Source organism: Scleropages formosus, chromosome 16 (assembly GCF_900964775.1).
Source record: "Scleropages formosus chromosome 16, fSclFor1.1, whole genome shotgun sequence".
NCBI classification, from domain to species: Eukaryota; Metazoa; Chordata; class Actinopteri; order Osteoglossiformes; family Osteoglossidae; genus Scleropages; species Scleropages formosus.
This window is the reverse complement of record NC_041821.1, coordinates 15,598,281-15,620,693: the sequence shown is the minus strand read 5'-3', so window position 1 is coordinate 15,620,693 and position 22,413 is coordinate 15,598,281. Positions and strand designations below refer to the sequence as shown.

The following is a 22,413-nucleotide window of genomic DNA, read 5'->3' as shown; positions in this document are numbered from 1 at the left end:
AGGAGCCTCCGCATTGCTTACGTCACACTGTGTGTAAGTCAGCATTTATATAATACAGGTAAGAACAATGAATCTTCTTTTTATTTCGCGATATGTTTAACTTTGATGTCAACTAACTTTCTTCCGCTGTAATTAAATTAAATTAAATACAGAAAATTAGACATTTTGTACTAGTTGCTGTTTTGTGGTTGGGCTTGACGGTGAGAGTCGGTTGCGCTGCTGGGTGGTGAGAGAGGATGGGTTCGATCGCTGCTCAGTCTGTGGAGTTTGCATGTTCTCCCCGCCCGTGTCTCCGTGGGTTTCCTCCCACAGTCCAAAGACATTCTGTTTCAGGTTCACCCGTAGTGTGTGAGTGACAGAGAGAGAGAGAGTGTTCCACTGATGTATGGTGACCAGGTCACACACACACAAGAGTGTCTAGCAGTCGGTGTAAGTCACCTTGGTGAGGTGTGGACTGATGACACTAGTTCAGAAGTCGCTTAGGAGAAAAGCATCTGCTAAATGAAGTAATGTAAACTTAAAGGTCATCTCTGCTCCTTTCACTGCAGTGCCGATGAGGTGTCAGGAGAGAGAGACCCAGAGCGCAGTGCACGTTCGGGTTTCACAGACACAGAGGTGTCGACGAACTCACTCGCTCAATCACTCACTGAGCTAGAGCGCTAGCAGCTAACGTTAGCACAACATTATTATAAAATAAATGTTTCATTGCGATTGTGCTCGACGTCACGAGGCTGTGTGGTATCATTTCGAGAACATTCCGGCGTGTCAAGTTTCACGCGGCAAGCTGCTCGAGAAGCTGCTCGATGCTCTCGCGCGGCAGTTTGCTCCGTTCAGGAAGTGAGCGAAGCGCGCGCCCGCCCGCTTGGAAACGAAAGTATCCGTGGGCCCGTCGATGAAAACACGACGTTTCCCTAGTGACCCTCTGTTTTGTGCTCCTTTAACAGTGTCGAGGCGGAAATGGCCCAGTCTAACATTTCTGTGGACCAGGATGCGTTCAGCTGCCTACTTTGCCGGAATCTACTGCTGGATCCAGTGACGATCCCCTGTGGGCACAGTTACTGTATGGGCTGCATCAGGAGCTGCTGGGATCGGGCTGATCCTGACCGTGTCCACAGCTGTCCCAGCTGCAGCAAGAGCTTTGCCGCACGGCCGCTTCTGAGCAGTAACATCATACTGGCAGAAATGGTACAGAAGATCAGAACTGGGAAGAAGCGCCAAGCCACCACTGACTGCCAGAAGCGTCGTGCCTCTTCCTGCACGCATGTACCATCTCGGCAGGACTCCCCGTCAGAGCAGAAGCACAGGAAGACAGACTTTAACAGAACACAAGGCGACGGCGCATGCTGCCCTGAGCACGGAAAGCCTCTTGAGGTCTACTGCCAGACCGATGGCAGGAGCATCTGTCTGCTTTGTGTCATCGACGCTCACAAAGACCACACTACTGTCTCCGTTGTAGCGGAGAGGATAGAGCAGCAGGTAATGTTTCAAGTGTCTGTACACTGGGATTAGAAATAAGATTCATTTTGCACCAGTGTGAGTGTATTTCAATTTTATAATAGTCAAGACCCTGACGGCGGCTGAGCTTTCGGAGTGCCAGTATGGGTTTGGAAATAGACATTTTCTGAACCGCTTGTCCCATACGGGGTCGCGGGGAACCGGAGCCTAACCCGGCAACACAGGGCGTAGGGCCGGAGGGGGAGGGGACACACCCAGGACGGGACGCCAGTCCATTGCAAGGCACCCCAAGCGGGACTCGAACCCCAGACCCACCGGAGAGCAGGACCCGGCCCAACCCACCGCACCCCCATGGGTTTGGGAAATATCTTGTAAGAAATATTTTCCTCTGCATTCCATGTAAACCCCACCATCATTTAATGGTATTAATACATTCTTAAATCACCTCACTGGGCAAATTCCTGACATGAGGGGATCAACTTACCTTTATTTCTTAAGGAAAATAAACAATGGCTTCCAAGACAAAAAAAGTGTTACATAAAATCATTACCAAAATAGAAGGTATTTTTATGTATGACAATGACAAGACACCTTCTTTATAACATTTGTAACAAAATTATTTTTAGGCTGATTTTCAGTGTTACATTTTTATTTATTAAATACTTTATTATCAATAACCACCTGCCCAGTGCAAGGTTGTGAGGGTCGAGAATATATCCAGGAAGCCAATTCTGTTGACCCTCATCTGCCGACATGGCATAAGGTATAAGGCAAGCTGTACCCTGGACTCAGACAGTTTGATGGATGTTTATTATATAATAAAATAGAGGTCAGATGCTTAAGATAGAAGTCCCTAAGTGTTATCAGTCACCAGTTACCATTTCTGTAAATACCATGAAAGAAACACAATTTTTCAATGTAGTTTGTACATAGTTGTGTTTCCTGAAATAATCCAATCTGTTGCACTGATTCTGGATACTGAGTCAGTGGTTACATGTTTATAGTTTATTTCTAACAGGACTTTACCGAGCTTTGAATCCTGCTGTAATACCCTTGATCATATTTGTATTGTGCCATATAAAATAACCCAGCAGACTTACAGGGTAGATAATTCTGTAAATTGCTTTTGACAGTCACAATAAATTTCTTCTTCTTCTTATTATTATTATTATTTTTTTTTCTTATCATTATTATTGTTATCTGGCGTCCTGTCCTGGGTGCGTCCCCTCCCCCTCCAGCTTTATGCCCTGAGTTACCGGGTTAGGCTCCGGTTCCCTGCGACCCCGTATGGGACAAGCGGTTCAGAAAATGTGTGTGTGTGTTATTGTTATTGTTGTTGTTCATAATAATAGTACTTAATCTGTTGTTTCAGTTGTGATATTAGATTTACATTACTCAATGGTTGTGATGAGCATGTAACAGGTAGCATGCCATTACGCCAAATTATAACTTGTTCCATAAAAAGGGCATATACTGTATTTGAATTGGCAGTTGTAGCAATTTTTTGTTATACTGGACCCTGTTATGTGAGGGATGGGAATACCAGACAAATTTAGAAGTATATCTTTAGAAATTAATACTCATAATTTTCTTAGCCTTTTTTTAGTAAGCACCTTCAGTTCCCTTGGGATATAAATATTCACTTTCATCAGTAGAATTGTAACCAACTGTTAATACAGGTGAGAGTACAGTGTCAGCTGACATGTATGCATCTGCAGAAACAGCTGGGGGTGAAGCAAAGAAGATCACAGGAAAAGGTTCAGGAGAGGGAGAGGGCACTGCAGGAGCTTAGACTGCGAGTGAAATCATTCAAGGTTGGTACAGACAAGGAAGGAACCAGACTGGAACAATGCTTTCTTTTCCCATCAACTGGAGGAATGTGATATGTGCACCAGTATTCCATACTGGGATTTGGGTCACCCACCTTTCTGTATCTTTAACAGTCCTCAGCACAGACAGCTATAAACGACAGTGAGAAGGTGTTTACTGAGCTGATCTATTCCACGGAGAAATGGCGCACTGAGGTAGAAGACTTGATCAGAGCTCAGGAGAAGACTGTAGTGAGCCATGCTGAAGGACTCATGGAGCGACTGGAGCAGGAGATTGCTGAGCAGAGGAGGACTGACAGTGACCTCAAGCAGCTTTCATTCGTAGAGGATCATGTGGATTTCCTCAAGGTTACAGAACTGATTTTCCGAAAAGCTGTTAGATTTTCAATTCAAGTTTACTTTTTGGTTATATCTACAAAAAATCAAATAAAAAGGATGTGATACTGGAAACTTTTTTTAATTTATATGAGTAGACGTTTTAGAGTAAAACAAGAGTTATGGCCAACTATGTTTTACGAGTACAGTTAGATCTTTATTGTTAATTACTCCTTATTAAAACAATATTTGCTTCAGGCTATATTAGCTCAAATGGGTTAGTGTTATGTCAAAGTCAACTCTCGGTGATCAGTTGCATGCTTTTCAAGGTGAGTGAGGGTACAGAGGTGGTCTACCGCAGTTTGTGCATGTCTTTGGGCTGTGGGAGTAAAACCACACAAGCACAGGGAGAGTGTGTTTCCTCTGCACAGACAGAGCTAGATTTGAACCTAGGTTCAGAACTACAGCCCAGGAAGTTTGAAGCACCAGTGGTTTTAGCTCTTCTGCCCTATCCATTTACATATTTAGCTGGTGCTTTTTTTCTAAACCCTAACCAACTTACAATGTAAGGTTATTTACAGTTATTTACCTTTTTATATAGCTGGATAATATTACTGGAGAAATTTTAGGGTAAGTACCATGTTCAAGGGTATTATAGCTGAAGGTGGGAATTAAACCTGCCACCTTTGGGTCTAAAGGCAGTAGTGCTAACCACTGCACTACCAGCTGTCCACCTATAGGTCTTTGTACCAAGCCATGTCTCAATATTGCCTTATGACATTGTGGCATTTAAGCTGATGGTGCTCCTGAAATACTTCTGAGTTTGTCATTTTTTAACAGAGGATAGCTACAGTCTTTATCTTGGTGTCCCTCAGTTTTCCCTCAATGTATCTTTTCAGAGATGGGCATCGCTGTGCACCCACCCTGAACTTGGTGATCTTTCCGACATCACTCTTGACTCACAGCTTCCTTGTGACATGCTAAAATCAGCTGTCTCTGATCTGAAGCGGCAACTGAAAAAAGTCTGTGAGATGCAAATACCCTGCATCTCACAAACAGGTTGGTGGTATTTCTCCACTGGAAGAGACTATTTCCGTATCAGTTGTTTTTGCAGAATAAAAAAGTGATGTAATGTTAACTTTGTTACAGTCCTTCAAACTTCAAACAGCCTGGCTGCCATGTGTTTAGCCTTTGCGTGCCTGAAGGACCAGTGGGCCTGCTTAGTAGGAGATGATGGATGTGGCCACCACTTAGAGGTTTCGGACAGAAAGTCTGAAATTAATGAGGCATTTAATAATGTAGTGGTTAGAGCTGCTGTCTTTGGACCTAATTGTTGTAGGTTCATATCTTCCCTCCAGCTGTAGTATCCTAAATTGCTCCACTAAAATTACCCAGCTGTATAAATGGGTTTGTAATAACAAGTTGATTATTGTTGTAAATTGTCTTGGAGAAAAATGTCAGCTGAATGAATGAATTAAGGTAAAATTAGCTCTGTTGTGGTTCATGCTTCATCAAAATTAAGTTAGCAAAGCAAGCAGAGTTGGAAAATCTTTTGGAGAAAGGGTAGCTTTACATTTAATGTCCCAAAAACATACAGTTACTGTCTTCTAACAACGTAGAATGAAAAATTATGTCTTTCTCTAACTGTATCCACAGTGAATGCGGTCCTACAGACCCCTGTGCTTTGTGTTGCTGAACCCAGTACCAGGGAAGAATTCTTACAGTGTAAGTATGTGTACTGTGTGCAAAGCTCAAGTCTTTCATGATTCTTGAAGGAGAAGTAACAACACATCACAGGGACACTTGTGGGAGCACATTCATGAACACCTCTTCACTTTGTCTTTCCTCAGATGCCTGCGAGTTGACCTTTAACCCTGACACGGCCCACAAGGATCTCTTGCTATCTCCAGAGTACCGAGAGGTGAAACGGGTACAAGAGATTCAGCCTTATCCTGCCCACCCAGAAAGGTTTTCCTTCAGAAGACAAGTGTTGTGTAGGGAGGGCCTGTTTGGATCTCGCTTTTACTGGGAGGTGGAGCTGAAGGGCAGCAAGGCTGAGGTGGCAGTTACATACCAGAAGATCAAAAGAAAAGGGCAGAGTCTTGCCTCTTCATTTGGAGGCAACGATCAGTCCTGGAGCCTGGATTGCAATGATGGAAGTTACTTATTTTCCCACAAAAACGTGAGCCATCAAATCCCCATGCCCTATTTTTCTCAGGTTGGGGTGTACCTGGATCACCGCATGGGTATACTTTCCTTTTACAGCATCTCTCCCGCTATGACTCTTCTGCATAGGTGCCAGGCCAAATTCACAGAGCCGCTTTATGCTGGATTTTGGATAGGAGAGAACGTGACTGTAAAACTATGTCACTTTTCATAGAAAGGGATGCATACAATTAAAAGAAGAGAAGAAAGCAGAAAAACTGAAACAAAAGCTCTGAGAAAAGTAGTTTGTCAAGGGAAGATTTTCCATCAAAGGGAGACCAACAGGATAGAGCTGATGTAAACCAGTTTCTGGAACCTCTTGCCAAACCAGGCCCTGTTTTATATATCATTCAATTATGTTTAAACTCAGGTGGCATTGTTATGCAGCCTGTAGTGCTGCTGCCTCAAAGTGCCCGGGTAGTGTGAGAGAGCATGGGTTCCATCCCTCAGTCTGTGTGGAGTTTGCATGTTTTCCCTGTGTTTGTGAGTTTCCTTTGGGTGCTCTGGTTTCCTTGCACACAGTCCAAAGATGTACAATTAAGGTGCATTGGTGATGCTAAATTGCATTTATTGTGTTGCATGTGTGACTCCTCTGTGACGAGCGGTGTTGTTTCCAGGGTGTCCCCCTTCAGCCTTTTGCCCAATGCTTCTGGGATAGACTTTGGTTCACTGTGACCCTGATCAGGACAAATGGTTATTGAAAGTGGATGTATGGATTATGTCGTAACTTAGCCATGGAGTGGGTGCTGGTAAGTGGTCTTTTGTGTTATGGTTGTTGTTGCTTCTCACAGTCTATGAACATGGGAACTGTAAACAGCTTTACATACTGTGGGGATGGTTGGGGAGCTGTGGCTTTCCAAGGATGCACTGCCCCTGAAGATTCTGTACAAATTTTATGGTGTTTCTTGTTGTTCGATTGAACAGTTAATATGTTTATTTGTTATGTAGCTATTTGTTGTCTAATTAGGCTCAAAGTCACAGTTGTACTGGGGGGTTTAGTTTAATAACCAAGAGGGGTATAGTGGTGTTTCTGCTGACCTCCCTGTTGTGTTGAAAATTGAGTAGCTTTGGCCACAACGTTATTTGTCAAGTGTGCTGCTGAGACATGTCAAGGGATAATGAAGCTTGTGTTCCTTGAGTTTATCCTTCTAGCACCTTACCTTGTAACCCTGCAAACAATGCAGTTGAAGCTGAATGTATTTTTACATTTTAGTCATTTAGTTAATACTTTTCTCCAAACCGCCTTACATTACTAACCTACCTACAGTTGTTTACCCATTTATACATTTACATTTATTTAATTTGCTGACTCTTTTTTTCCAAAGCAACTTACAATGTTAATCTACACATTTATACAGCTGGGTAATTTTACTGGAGCAATTGTGGGTAAGTACCTAGCTCAAGGGTACTACAGCTGGAGGTGGGATTTGAACCTGTGACCTTTGGGTCTTATTCACTCTCACTCTCATGCACACACAGTATAGGATGCTATAGTACGTCTCTTATTATCGTACTTTCGTTGGTTTACAAGTTAACTTTTCTCTGATATGTTAGTCATTTTAAAAATATGAACTAAGATATATTTGCAAAAATCCAAAACAACTATCATAAATACTTTGAATAAAGTAACGAAGAAGCTGTCTATTTGTTACTGTTGTGATTAATTCCTTACGCCCTGTGTTGCCGGGTTGGCTCCGGTTCCCCGTGACCCCGTATGGGACAAGCGGTTCCGAAAATGTGTGTGTGTGTATTGTCTGATTTTAAGGGTGGATAAAAACAGCCACACAGTGATATATGTCTTGAAAATTTTGGAATGCATGGATATTCATGAAGTTAAGATTCTGGATTAAAATGTAGGTGTTCAGTAATGTTACAGATAATGGTTTGTGTCAGCAAGTTAATCGTAAGACTTTCTTTTATACATCTCACAGTGTGTGAAGTCAGAGAAATTCAAATACTCAAAGATACAAAAAAGATAGTTCTGAAATTTGTTACTGTTTACCTTTTTATGTTTTTCTCTTAACCTTTTGTTTCTAAATAAATTATCAGTTAAAATACACACACACACACACACACACACACACACACACACACTTTCCAAACCGCTTGTCCCATACGGGGTCGCGGGGAACCGAAGCCTACCCGGCAACTCAGGGTGTAAGGCCGGAGGGGGAGGGGACACACCCAGGACGGGACGCCAGTCCGCCGCAAGGCACCCCAAGCGGGACTCGAACCCCAGACCCACTGGAGAGCAGGACCCGGTCCAACCCACTGCGCCACCGCACCCCCTCAGTTAAAATATTTGTGTATATTGTTTTCAAAATTTTGTTTAGAAATGTAGAATACAGAAAATTAAGAAAGTTCTACTCACTGACATTTGGAGATATGCTGAAATATGTCAAAGGGGGACATGGTGGTGCGGCGGGTTTGGCCTGTGCCTGCTCTCTGGTGGGTCTGGGGTTCGAGTCCTGCTTGGGGTGCCTTGTGATGGACTGGTGTCCCATCCTGGGTGTGACCCCCTCCCTCTCCAGCCTTGCGCCCTGCGTTGCCGGGCTAGGCTCTGGCTCGCCACAACCCCGCTCCGGACAAATGGTTTCAGTCAATGTGTGTGTGGGGGTGTGTGTGTGTGTGTGTGTGTGAGAGAGAGAAAAATACGTCATTAGTTTTGAGGCCATTTTACTAATCCCTTCAAAAACAGCTGATTCCAATCTCAGTTGAAAACCTACCCAGGTGCTGAGAGATTTTCAATTCCATGACCATCTTTAATACTGTAAAAAGAGGACATGTTTGGATTGATTTTGCTCAACATGGACCAAGCAAAAACACAGGAGTGGGTGAATGACAAATTGCAGGACAATGGAGAGAAAGCAGGAGAGGAGTTTTAATGTGTGGTGGCATTCGCTGCAGAGGAAGATCATGAGCTATTGGGTCTGATGAGATAAGAAATACCACAAAAGTGCGTATCATAAATTGTGGTCTGTGGTCAACTGTCCCATCTGTAATAAGCACTTTCCGGTGAACCAACAGGTAAGTAATGTATTTTACGAAGGCTTACACTGAAATGCATACAGTGAATTTTATCTTCTAGTACTATGTAACTATTTGTTCTATTGGACCCAATGACTACATCCCTCAGGGGAGCAGGAAAATGTTCTGAGCAGGAAAGGGCCATTGTGAACATGGTCATTGCTGATAATGCAATCAAACTTCGTGAAATTCAGCCCAGGGGTTTGGTAGACCACACCGTTTTTCAAAATCTCCAGAATGTCAGCCTCGCAATGAAATGTCACATCAGCATGATGCAGTTTTACACTGTTACTTTTGAGAGGAGCAGTCATCATACCAAGGAGCTCAGGTACCAGTATGTGCAGGTAAGGTGTCTGGTCAACAGTAAAGGTTTGAACAAAACTTAGGGCGCTGTAGGGACACAGCACTCACTGCCTTATTGTTTTCACTCTAGGGAAACTCCAGGGATTAAGGTAGCGTTATGTTATTAATAGCATTGCAGTACCTGTGACTTCTAGTTTTTTTATACTTGTAAAGTGCATCAGTATTATTGTACTGTTTTGGCATTTTTGTCACTTTCATTTGTCTTTGATTTTTTTATGTTTCATGTACTGTCATGGTACATTGTACAGAGTAGTGCTTGTAGAAAGTTTGTTAAAAGAAATATTGCATACACAAAGAACATAAATGTAATTATAATAAAGAGAAACTAGAGAGGAGGTAGCCTGCTGTAAAATAAACCATCTATTGCGGTATAAGAACTATAAAAAAATAAATGGAACTGTACGAGATGTCTGCCTAAAGATGGCTTCACTAAAAAAATGAAGTTCAATCTTGCAATTTGTAGAAGGGAATTGATAGAATCCTTGGGCACTAAGTTGTGTTGAAATATAGGAGGCACAGCGGTGCAGCGGATAGCACTGCATCACAGCTCTTGAGCGGTGTGATTGGATGGGGGTTTCGGTCTATGTGTGGTTAGTGTGATCTCCCCGTGTTGTGTGGGTTCCCTCTGTACACTTTATATGCACATATTTTGTTTCTTGCATTTGCACTAATTGTAATTTTGTAAATTTGTAACTTGCGCCTTGTGTTTTCTTTCTTTATGTCCTTATAATTTATAATTTATGTCTTAGGCTGCTGAGAGGATTCACAGAGTAAGAATTTCATCGTATGGTGTAACAGATGCTGTACATATGATAATAAACTCTTAAATCTTGAATCTTGAATCTCTGGGTACTCTGTTTTAATTCCACAGACCAGTGTTTCAGCTTGACTGGGGACTGACTGTTGTTACTGGGGACAGCTGTTCGTGTGGTAGTTACAACTGCTGCCTTTGGACCGGAAGATTGCAGGTTTGAATCTCAGCAAGGTACTTACCCTTAATTGCTCCAGTAAAATTACCCAGCTGTGCGAATAGGTAAGTAATTGCGAGTAGCTTAACATTCTAAGGCCCTTTGGAGAAAAGTGTCAGCTAAACGAACAAATGTAAATGAATCTTGATTTCCCACGGTGAATATTTTGCATTAAAAAAAAATTAACAGGTTTTTATGCTGATTCATCACAGATTCATTTGTGAATTGTTGTCTCAGTACAGAAGGTGGCTGTGACAGAATCGAGTACAGTTCTATTGTCACGTGTCGCAGCGCTGCCGGAACGGAGGAGTGACCGGTGGCGAGCCGCGTAACCGACGATACGGCGAAAACAGGCTCCGGCCTGACACCTTCATCAGATTTTGTAATGCTGGAGCAGAGGATCATGGGAATCCAAAGTAGTCCTGCAAATCTGCAGATAATGGGCTTAGCCTTGGCTTAAAAAATTAGACAGCGGAGGTTGCGTCCTGCTGCAGCGGGGATTAGAGCGCACGTGTCCTGGACTCCTCCGAAAGAGGATGGACATCTAGCCCCCCCGGTTCACCGGTGCCGGCCTCGGGGTATTCCGGCCCTCGCAGGTCTGCCCTGCCCACTTGTACCGTTCTCACCTGAGTAGCCCGTACCTGCGGACCGAGTGAATCGGGTTCCTCAGTGCGTGAGTATCGCCTTCTTTCAACTCGTCATCAGGCTCTGTAAGAGTGTGTCGCTTCCTTTAAACCTAGTTTGTGTATATTTCTGTGACCGTCCCTGTGTGTATTACATTTACCTTTAATCATTCAGCAGATACTTTTCTCCAGTAATACCCTCCAATAAACATCATGTAGTAGTGTTTACGCTACACCTTTTCACCCAACTCGCAAACTTAAGATGCAAGATACACTACGTACAATGAGTCACTTTTCAGTACACCAGTGGAACGTACTCTCTCTCTCACACACACACACACACACACACACATATCCTGTGGGCAATTTTAGAGTCATCAATTTATCTGAACGCATGTCTTTGTCCTCTCGCACAACTTGAGTGCTGTGAGGCAGCAGTGTTACATTTGAATTACTATAGTAGTAATGTTACTGATGTTACCTTTTCAGGTTTGTTTTGTCACATGGAAGAACTTATTTGGTCAGTGGTTATCAAGAATCTTTGGTTAAAATTAATCAGCTGATTTCTTAATAGTGATGCCCTGAGCAATAAGAATATCTCGCGTGTCATTATGAGGGCGGCTTTCACTGGCCGCATCCTTATGAATCAGTGTATGTGTTGGTGTGTGATAAATTATTGCGTGCGGGTTTGTAGGAGTGAGTTTTCAGGCTTAAGCTATCAGTGTGTGCATTCAGGTGATCGTGCGGCGATTCAGCATGAAAAAATTTTGTCATTTAACGTTTTCACCTATCTAATTACTTTTCTAATTACAGCCAAAGTAGAATAAGTCTGGTTCGTTCTGGTACAGATCAAGTATAACGACGCCTTCTCGTTTAGCAAAATTCTGGTTTAAATTGCACAATTCTTATGCCTCAAACGTTATTCCATAAATTGATACCCCAGGATTTAGTGCTGTTCTTGCTCTTTTTCATACTTTGGAAGCTACATTTACATTACGTTGACTTAACAGACGTTTTTCTCCAAAATGACTTCCAATTAACTTTATGTAGCGTTATCAACCCACACACCTTATTCACCGCGGTGACTTACACTGCTAGATACACTACTTTCAATGGGTCACTCATTCATACATCAGTGGAACACACACACACTCTCTCTGCCACTCACACACACTATGGGGGAACCTGAACAGCATGTCTTTGGACTGTGGGAGGAAACCAGAGCACCCGGAGGAACCGCACGCAGACACACGAACATGCAAACTCCACACAGACTGAGCGGCGATCAAACCCACGTCCTCTCGCACCACCCAGACGCTGTGAGATAGTGCCACTATGCCGCCCATAGCTGAATGTTCTTTAACATTTAACATCTTTAACATTTTTGCCACCCCGTTCTTCTGTTGCTGTCACTGTTTCATTATTCCAGCTTTGTATTGACAGGCTGTTGTGGAGAGAAGTGATGGGAACAATAAGCTCCACTTGAATAACACAGAAGTCCATCCTGGACAGAGAAGGAAACATTAGTTTTTTCTACAAAATCTAATACCAAGAGGAGATAAGCTGTGACATGACTTCCCAGGTAAGGCTGTTTTACTTTTTTCTTTGCACCCTCAGGCCACATTATTCTGCAGTTCAAACAGACCTTTGGTATCAACAAGTGGACAGAACGGCTGGGCGAGACAACAATAATTTGGATGGTCAGATGCTGACAAATGTTGCACATGGTGATTTGAGTTAATGATAGACATCAATAACAACAACAATAATGATAATTATAATAAACTCCTGTAGTAAACTGGTGTCCTGTTATACAGTGTTCCTGTGTTTCTGGAACTCAGCAACCCGGGACTGGCTGATGAAAATGGAATAAATAGTTAGTTGCCGCCATTTTTTTCTTCATTATAACTTTGTATTATCTTTTTTAATTCACAAAACCTGGCTCGTGAATAAATTGAGAATTCTATCAAACTTTTGTCCATTTTTCATGACCTTTTGATCACATCGAACTGCGAGCGGACTTCCGGTCCCAGTTGTATCCATGAGATGGGGGCTCAGTGTACTTAGCTGCTCTAGGGGGTTATGCCTTCCCTAGTACCGCCAGATGCTGAGTTCCACACCTTCTTACATCAGTGGAGTAGAGTATGAGTCCATTAGAGTTACTTCAATAGCATGCTTCACATTGCTTCCTCCTTAGATTGACGTTTGACCTGTTTTACTCCAAACTGTTTCCCCACAGTTCCTTGCCCCAAGAGTAGACGCACTGGCGAGCCGTTATACCAGCACAGTGCAGGGCACTGACCACAATGAAGAAGGTACCTTCAGCCATTGTATTCCTCCATTCAGACTCAGAATTTGCAACTACTTGTCAAGAGAATGGCACAACAGACTAGGACCTAGAAAGATGGAAATTGTGTCTATTAGGTGCTGGGTGTCTTGATCTTAAATGTCTTTTTCGTAGAGCTTGATACCGAGGCTCAAGTGCAGACTTCCATCTTGGAGAGGGTGGGGCTCAACAGGTGTGTAGTCGAAATGCACAAGTACGTAGGACCTGGGCCTCCGTAAGCGTGCGTGCGTCAAGGTACTCGTACTGAATGTGCGGGCACTGTGTTCACCCAGTGTATGCATTCAGTGGTAATGTGGCCCCGACTGTGTGCCCTCTTGTCATGCTCAGTGTACCGATGACTGAAGAGGAGGTGGAGGTAAGTTGACTTTGTTTACTGAAGTGTATAGCGCTGCATTTTCTGTAGTTTTTTGAAAAACCCTGATCAAATATAAAACATTCATTTCCTTCTCTGAGATGTGAACCTCTCCAAGCTCTGAAATAGTGCAAGGCCCTTTTCCTTTTCTTTTGACAGAGTGCTTTCTTCCACCTGGCTCTGGCTTTTCGCTGTAACCAGTATACCCTGCAAAAGAGGCTGCAGGCAGAGGAGCACGACCGCATCGTGGCCCAAGAGAACCTCCACCTCGAGCTGGAGCGGAGCAGGGACACGCTACGGGTATGTGCATGTGAGTGTGAAGGCATGCACAGTGCCTTCAAAAAGCCTGCAGATCCCCCCACCTTTTTTCATACTTTATTGTGTTGTAGACTTATTTCAGAATGGATTCAATTGATTCTTTTTCCATCAGTTGACACAATACTTCATAGTAACAGTGGAAACACTCTTTAGATTTTTTGCAAACCTATCAAAAAAGAAAAAAAGAAACCTCTCATTTACATAAGTATTTATACTGATAATAATGGCACTCCAGATTGAGCTCAGATACATTCCGAGTGTGTGTGTGTGTGTGTGTGTGTGTGTGTGTGTGTGTGTGTGTGTGTGTGTATATATATATGCTCTTCATCATACTCTACATATGCTTTTCATCATATACATATGTGTATGTGTGTATTTATGTGTAATTCCACATCTTTGTGTTTCGGATTTCTGTGCATCTATGGTCAGTTTCTGACTCTGAGTTTTTGTGAGTGTGTTTTTTACTGATCTTATACATGTGTGTCCAGACCCTGCAGACAATTTGTTTGGACAGCCAGTGCACCCAGATTTTGCAGAGACTGCAGCACCACCTGGAAGTCATCAGCAACTCTGTTAATCAAATTGCAGATGCCGCAGAGATGCTGGGTGCAGTGCACCAGGTCTGTGACATAGTGCTGTGCTGCCTCTCGCTGCATACCCTGTATACTTTGTGGGTAAAAGTCATATTGACATTCAGGTTCTTACACATTAGGAGGCACGGCTGTGCCGAGACGTGCAGGTGATGATGCTGCATGTGGACAATCTGAAAGGCCGCCACACTGAGGAGAGCACAGAGCTGGAGGCGACCAGGAAGCTTCTGCTGAAAAATCGTGGCCAGAAACAAAGTGACACTGCAGGCAAGTTCTGCCACCATGGCCTAGGAGGACTCTGTACCATGGGAAAAATTTAAATACACCATTACCTCCCATGACATGGTTTATTTGTTCATGAAATCACCCCATTAGGTAAATTCCCAGTGTTAGGGACTGAATTGCTATCATTTCTTCCGGAAAAAATAATTGGTTCCCAGGCAAAAAATGTCTCATTAATTAAAATACAATAATAAAATATATTTTTATGTTTGACAATGATAAAACCATCATATAATATGTGTAACAAAATGATTATTTCTACATTAATGTTATACAGGTGGTCCCCGATTTACGATGGGGTTACGTTCCGCGAAACCCATCGTAAGTCGAAAATATCGTAAGTCAAAAATGCATTTAATACACGTAATACACACCTCTGCATGGCAGACTGGGAGATGCAGATCGCTGCTGCTGCCCAGCATCGCGAGAGAGTATCGCTCCGCATATCACTTGCCTGGGAAAAAATCCAAATTCAAAATTCGAAGTACAATTTCCACTGAACGCCTATCGCCAGCTCCCCATTGTAAAGTCAATAAAATCGCAAGTTGAACCATCGTAAATCGGGGACCATCTGTACTTTCATTTATTCTTTGATTATGGATAACTAGTTGTCCTAATGCAAGGTCTTGGAGATCCACGGTCTGTCTTAGAAACGGTATTAATTTTCGGAAACTGTTTTCACAGTTTTTTGTTGTATGGGACCCCTTACATAAAATATGAGTATACTACATTCCAGCAAACTGACCTCTCCTTCAGCATTTATTATTTGGAATGGAATATCTTTATTGATGAAACCCTACTCTTGTATTTCACTGCAGATAAAGGTGAAATTCGTCATGTTTTCACAAGGCAGAAATCTCAGCAGGTAACAAATCTCAGCAGGTAACAACAGCAATTGTATGTAAGCCTTTGTTTAATGTTTCAGTTAAGCCAAGTATTTAATGTTTCGTATTGTGGTGCATAAGCACCACAGAAGGTGCAGTTTTCTGTATCTGTACTATGTATAACTGGTCTTTTGTGCATTTACCTCTGGGAATTACTATTGATTATTAAATATTTTACTGAATGCAACACAACTAGACAGCATATGAGGATAGAGAGGGAGATATGTGGACATGTGCATATCAGTGTGTAAAATGAGAATTTGCAGGTATTTGTCAAATAATTTGTCTGTCAGTCATTTCCCTCTGCAGTCACATCCTTGCCTGGTTTTTTTAATGTCCAGTGACTTTCCGGTCCAATCCATTTTCCTCTCATTCTCCATAAAGCACAGAACTCGTCGAAGGGTCAGCTTCACTCTGATTCCAACTCAGGTAAAGAAAACATTTTGGGAGATGACAGTGCATTCGTCACTTGATCATCATTCTCCGATATTATTCTGTAATGAAAATTCATTTGTGAACTTATCCCCATTACAGTATTTTAAAGTAATGAATTTAAAAGAAAGTTTAATCTCATTCAGGACCTCCAAAATGCCACACAATATCTTCTTCATTCCTTCCCTTTTTCAACCAAAAACAGCAAAACTATAAGTCAACTGAAATTCCAAAGTAGTGTTTTTTTTCTGAGCAGCACTGGTTCTCTCTTTAGACATTAATGATAATAATCAATCATATATAACACAACCATATCCGTTAATAAAAACAACACTTTTTCAGTTGTTTACTCTTTCACACACCTGTGTTAAAATAGTTTTTTTCAGCAACAATAACACACACCTTCTAAAGCCACTTGTCCCAAGTGGGGTTACAGCAAGCTGGAGCCAAACCCGGCAACACAGGGCATAGTGCTGGAGGGGGAGGTGACACACCCAGGACAGGACACCAGCCCATCACAAGGCACCCCAAGCAGGACTCGAACCTCAGACCCACCAGAGAGCAGGACCCAGCCAAACGCTCTGCGCCACCACACCTCCCGTTGCAGCAATACAAAGTTATTTAAACTAAACAAAATATTTCAATAATTCTTCAATATCATACCAAATAAAGTGAAAAGGTGTAGCATGCATTTATTTGATATCATTATTCTCTGACTATGGGTTGTGGTTCTTGAGTTGGTGGTGAAGGTGTCTGGGAGAGAAGTTCTTGCTGTCAGAATCAGTCATAACGATACCTTTTTTCTCCTTTTGGGTCCATGATGCCCTTTAACGGCACAAAATATACGTGAAATAGGAGCAGAAGGAAAACAGCACACGTACAAACAAGCTAACAACTTATTCCTGTGCAGCACCCAAGCCTTGTCATGAGCTCTCAGTCTCACTGTCACTGGATGGCTCATAATAGGTTCATGAATTTTCTTTAAATTTGAAATTTGAGTTTGGATATGGTAAAAATCGGTATCAATTAACATGATAAAGGAATAACAAGTGTTTGTACTTTAAGGGACAGGGTGCACTTGCACATGTCATACAGTATAGAAAAATGCTGACAGTGCTTTGGATCTTTGCTTTTTCAACAGCTCGGTGGTCTGCAGGAGAAACTGTCCAACAGTTGCGAGAACACAAGGAAGGATAGTGTGGACTCTCGTTCGGAGGATAATTCAGAAGTCCCTTGCACCATCGCTGGGAAAACCGACGTTCCGGAACTGGATGCAGTCAGCGAGCTTCAGAGCACCAAGTATACAAGACAATGCCAGCAGACAGTTTACACAGATTATGCAAGTGTACACTTTGTAAAAAATTTAATATCTTACCCTCCATCTAATTGTGCATACATTCCTTTTACACACTTCATTGACATGCATTGTGGAAGGGAGTCCTCTGATTTAGTCTGATATAAATATGTTTCTCATGGCTTTATTGCATGACGACTTTTCAAAGTTCAACATGCATAAATATTTATCCTCTAACAGAATGTTGTTGTAAAAAAATTAAGAAAATTCCCGATGAAAATATTCAAAATTCACAGCATGTCAGATTACAGTCCTATAATTTTAGTAGATTTGATGTGGGGTATTTTAGTGCTTAGTGCTAACCTTTCTTCTTCACTCTATCTCCTTTTCTCTTTAGGCCCCAGACTTCAGCAAGAGGAGATGCCTTGAGGAGCAACTTCTCCCAGCACAGAGAGGTTCCCACCGCCGACTTCCGGGAGGATCTCCAGACTAGGGGAGAGAAGGAGGATACAGGCATCCCATCTGCCCCCTGGTACTTTATTTTGCTGCTCTTCAAATATAAACAATATGATGAGAGGTATGTGTGTGCTTTCCCCAGAAGTGCCTAGAACCACTCACTTGCTCTTAGTAACCGTTTGTCTAAGTGCGGCTTACAATCCTATATCAGCGACACACTGTGCAAGGGTAGTCAAGGGCTCACCATGGAACGTAAGTGTAAAAAAGTTAATAAATCAACCCAGTTATGGGGTAATTAGAGTCAGCTGTTCAAATATAATTAGGTCTGATTTGGTCCAATCATATGCAAAATAATTTTCAACTACTTAAACTAAATCCTCCCCAGTAAAGGTCAAGATGACAATAAATAAATAAATCACACAGACACATCATTTCATGCTCAAAGGAAGTTTCTGAAGACCTCTGGAGAAAAATTGCTGAAATCTACCAGTTTGGACATGGTTGCACATCAATTTCTAAGGTTCTTAAACTCAGTCCAAGCACACTCATAGCCATAATGATCAAATGCAGAAAGCTTGGAATAGTGGTACAGTTAAGTAGGAATTACCATCCTGCCAAAATCTGTCCACAGGCAAGGCATGTAGAGTGATTAATGAGCTGAAAAAACTCAGAACAACATCCAGAGAATAGCAAGCCTCTCTTACCTAAGATCAAGTCAGTGTTTAGGACTCCTCAGCAAGAAGGACCCTGTACAAAAAGGGATATAAAGGACCGGCAAGGTAGAGACCAGTGCTCACTGAAAAGAGCATGAACGCTCATCTAGAGTTTGCAAAAAGCAGCTGTATATCTTTCAAGATTCTGGGGGACCATTCTGAGAATATTATGAAGAATCAAAAGTATAACTTTCTGGTTTACAATAGCTCTCATTACATTTGACATAAAACCATTCATGACTTTTCAGAGTAAGAACCTTCTACTAGTGGTCAAGCATGGTGGTGGAAGTGTGAAAGTCTGGGGATGTTTGTAACCACAGGACCTAGGTGCCTTGCTCTCTCTAGAGGAATCATGAATTCCTGTTATGAGGAGATTCTAATGAGGAATATCCAGCCATCAGTCTGCGAGTATAAGCTGCAACACCACAGGAACATGGCAGCAAGACCCAGATCCCAACCATTTCAGCAAGTCAACATCAGAATGGCCGAGAAAAAGAAAATTAAGTACTGCAATGGCCGTGACAAAGTCCTAACTTGATTCCAGTTGAGATGTTGTAGCAAGACCTGAAAAGAGTGGTTCAAGGTTGACAACCTGCCTGAAACCTGCAGATGGTTCTGAGCTAAAGCAGTTCTGCACAGATTAGTGGGCCAAACACCCTTCACATCAATGTTAGACCCTAATCAACAGCCAGAGGTGGTGTTTAGTTGCAGTCATTGCAGCTTAAAGTGGCAAAGGTGGCACATCTAGTTTTCACTGTGGGAGGGAATACTGGCATCATTCTTTTCTCTTGACCTCCATTTATATACTGAAGCCACAAAAATAGGGAAAACTGGAACAAGGGTGAACAATTTTTGCAGCACTGCATCTGCTTGATTTAGATGTATGTGCACACATCACAGTTTTCTTTTTTGTGTCGCTCACATTATGGTCTCTGCTCACTTTTCATTGTTCCACCTCCTTTTTACGTGTGCCAGTTCATTGTGGAATGGCCTGCGATGGCGGAGGAGGGGTGCAGAGAGCGCAGAGTGGGACACCGGGCATGATGACAGGATGGAAAAAGAGAGTGACTGCGAGGTCACCGGCTATGATTTTAACATGGAAACGTAAGTGATGTCAATATTTTCCCATGGTTCGCAAGGATTTTCAAGTTCCTTCTTCAGGTTTTGTAAAGTATAAGATGTACTGTATGTAGTTTAAATAATATTTAAAGAGTTGCAGTTGCCCTACTAAGGCTCATTCATTTTTTTATCTACCACCCCAGTTGATTTTGCCATATTCAATGAGAAATTAGTTTTTCTAGAGCAACTGGTTACCTGCTTAACCTGTTCAGAGCTTTTCTGTTCATTTAATCTACTATCACTTTGCTTTAAGCAAACATTTAAGTCTATTGCATGTTTATGGTTGTTACTATGCGCTTGGTGTTTGATTTTCAACCCATTTGTCATTGGTGTACTGTCAGTTTTCACTAAATGGCAATAATTTTCATAAATAAGAATTTGTGGTAATGATTCTTCTCTTCACTGCGACGGTACTGTAAAACTGTTTTTAAACACTCTCCTAGGTGTGCCCTTCCGTCCAAACAGCATCGTCTGACAACCTGTTTTTTTCACTGTCACTGGATCCTCTATTGTTTTTTTCTAATGGCGTTCTCCTTTCTGATGCTGCTGGGAATCCTGCTCTGGCCCCTTCGGGCCCCTCTCTTCACAATATGACTCCCCACTTTGTGCTTATGAGCTATATTTTTCTGGTTAAGAGCTCTCCAAATTATTGTAGTTCTCCTCTTCTGGATTTGACTTGCCCCACCCCCCCAACCAAACAATGATGTGACTATGTAAAGTTTTGCCGTACCTGAGAAATGAAGATATTATAATTTGTCCAGCCTGTAAACTGACCTGTGGCATACATAGTGTTTAATTAAATATGCAATGTTGCTCATGAACCTTAAATACAGTAGTTTTATATTATACTGTATATATTTAGGGCAATATACAGGATGTTTCTAAATCTGCCATGCGGTGTTGTAGAAATACAGTGTTTGTGACAGACTTGGCTGTCCCTATGTCTCCTGTAGGGTGCTGTCAATGATCTCCACAATTTCTTCATGCTACAGCCACACCAAGGGCTTAGTGGGGAACAAAAACAAGTGCTGTATTTAGGGTGGTCTTTAACTCTATGCAGTCGTTTTGAGGGTAATCAGTATTTTAACAGTACTGCCCTTATACTGGAGGGTGGGTGTGGTGGCAGGCCGGGCTTGGCTGGTGCCCGCTGTGTGGTGGGTCTGGAGTTCGAGTCTTGCTTGGGGTGCCCTGCGATGGACCGGTGCCCCGCATCCCCTCTCGGGCCCTCGCCCCATGCTGCCGGGTTAGTCTCCGGCTCACCGCGACCCCACTCGGAACAAGCAGTTGTTGACATTGGTTGGTTGCCCTTATACTGGAAGCATTTAATGAATTAATTAATTATCATGTTAATGCTGAAATAGAAAAAAATTGCGTAATTCAGCAAGAATTCTGGTATGAAATATGCTGCTTGTATGTTTTCAGAAAAACTAACAATCCCTCTGTAAGGATTTAAGATTATTTGCTGCTGACATGACTCTGTATGGCGACTGTTGCTTTGTGTTGAACATTTCACTCACTGTCTCACTCACTTGTCCAGGTCAGGGTTGTGGTGGTTCAGAGCCTGTCCTGGAACCAGAGGGCGCAAGGCCAGTCCATAAGTGGGTACCTACACACGCAATAGGGGATATTTAGAGTCACCAATTAACCTGAAACACTTGTCTTTGTGAGGAAACCAGAGCGCGTGGAGGAAACCCACACAGACGTGAGAAAAACATGCAAGCTGCACACAGACTAAACTGGACTGACACCTACACCTGAACAGCCCAGGCACTGTCAGGCAGCAGTGACATCCCATGTCACCGTACTCCCCATGTGTTGAACATTATTATTAGTTACTCATTTAGCTGATTTTTTTTTTTCTCCAAAGCAAGTTACAATGTTAGCTTTTTATAATTTACACATTTAAATGGTTGGGTAATTTCAGTGTAGTGATTCAGGGTAAGGGGGTGCGGTGGCGCAGTGGGTTGGACCGCAGTCCTGCTCTCTGGTGGGTCTGGGGTTCGAGTCCCGCTTGGGGTGCCTTGCGACGGACTGGCGTCCCGTCCTCGGTGTGTCCCCTCCCCCTCCGGCCTTACGCCCTGTGTTGCCGGGTTAGGCTCCGGTTCCCCGTGACCCCGTATGGGACAAGCGGTTCTGAAAATGTGTGTGTGTGTGTGTGTGTGATTCAGGGTAAATACCTTGGTCAGAATTATTATAGCAGGAGTTGAATGCACGGCCAGGGCCTTTGTAAAGTGACAGCTCTACCTATTATGCTACCTGATGCCCCATAATTTGCAAAGAAAATTTTAAAGGACAGATTTCTTGAAAATAATGAAGAAATCTACCATAAAACAACTGGGTCTATATTCTGTTAAATATATACAGTGGCGTAAATTTACCATTATTTTGATCACCAACCATGCAAAATGAATGTTCCTTTTCGACCACTTCACTCCACCAACAGACTGTACCACAGACATGCTAAGCAGGGTAATCGGAGGGTGGCCAAGGTGATTTATGGGAGAACGATCACACTTACTGTACGTCTTGACTGATTGTGTTCACTGATTGTGTGACTGATTATTTCACAAGGCCCTAAAGTCAACCCAGAATGTTCGTTTCCACACCAGTGATGCTACGTCTGACCTCGGGAAATGCCATGTGGAGGGCTGAGATGAGCAGCCATTTGTGTAATCTGTCTATGAAAATTAAAAGTGCTACCCTACCGCTGAAGTTACAAAGTAACTGACCATGTGTTTTTTAAGGTTGTGACGGCGGAAAACTCAGTTTTCCACAATGTTCTGGTTATAAATGAAGCTATTAAATGTCTTGTCGTATCATCTCAAGATCTAAGGCAGTTTT

At 42.6% G+C, this 22,413-nt stretch overlaps 2 protein-coding genes across 3 annotated transcripts; both read left to right on the top strand.

Moving 5' to 3' along the window:
• The first annotated feature begins 20 nt into the window (after positions 1-20).
• LOC108933669 (tripartite motif-containing protein 16-like protein) lies at positions 21-6,313 on the top strand. Of its 2 annotated transcripts, XM_018750866.2 has the most exons (7): positions 21-58; positions 945-1,476; positions 3,174-3,269; positions 3,399-3,632; positions 4,499-4,658; positions 5,256-5,324; positions 5,450-6,313. In XM_018750866.2, the coding sequence occupies exons 2-7, from the start codon at positions 958-960 to the stop codon at positions 5,977-5,979; spliced, it is 1,608 nt and encodes a 535-aa protein (XP_018606382.2). In that variant the 5' UTR covers positions 21-58; positions 945-957; the 3' UTR covers positions 5,980-6,313. The 2 variants fall into 2 exon arrangements, with proteins under 2 accessions (XP_018606382.2, XP_018606381.2); XM_018750865.2 differs by lacking the exon at positions 21-58 and having other exon boundaries at positions 862-1,476.
• Positions 6,314-8,983: 2,670 nt separating this feature from the next.
• On the top strand, positions 8,984-20,441 carry LOC108933582 (protein MRVI1). Its single transcript, XM_029259298.1, has 13 exons — positions 8,984-9,175; positions 13,025-13,100; positions 13,247-13,304; positions 13,418-13,487; positions 13,644-13,784; positions 14,291-14,422; positions 14,515-14,659; positions 15,493-15,539; positions 15,943-15,987; positions 17,132-17,289; positions 17,682-17,816; positions 19,429-19,557; positions 20,016-20,441. The coding sequence occupies exons 1-13, from the start codon at positions 8,984-8,986 to the stop codon at positions 20,164-20,166; spliced, it is 1,479 nt and encodes a 492-aa protein (XP_029115131.1). The 3' UTR covers positions 20,167-20,441.
• The last annotated feature ends 1,972 nt before the right edge of the window (positions 20,442-22,413 follow it).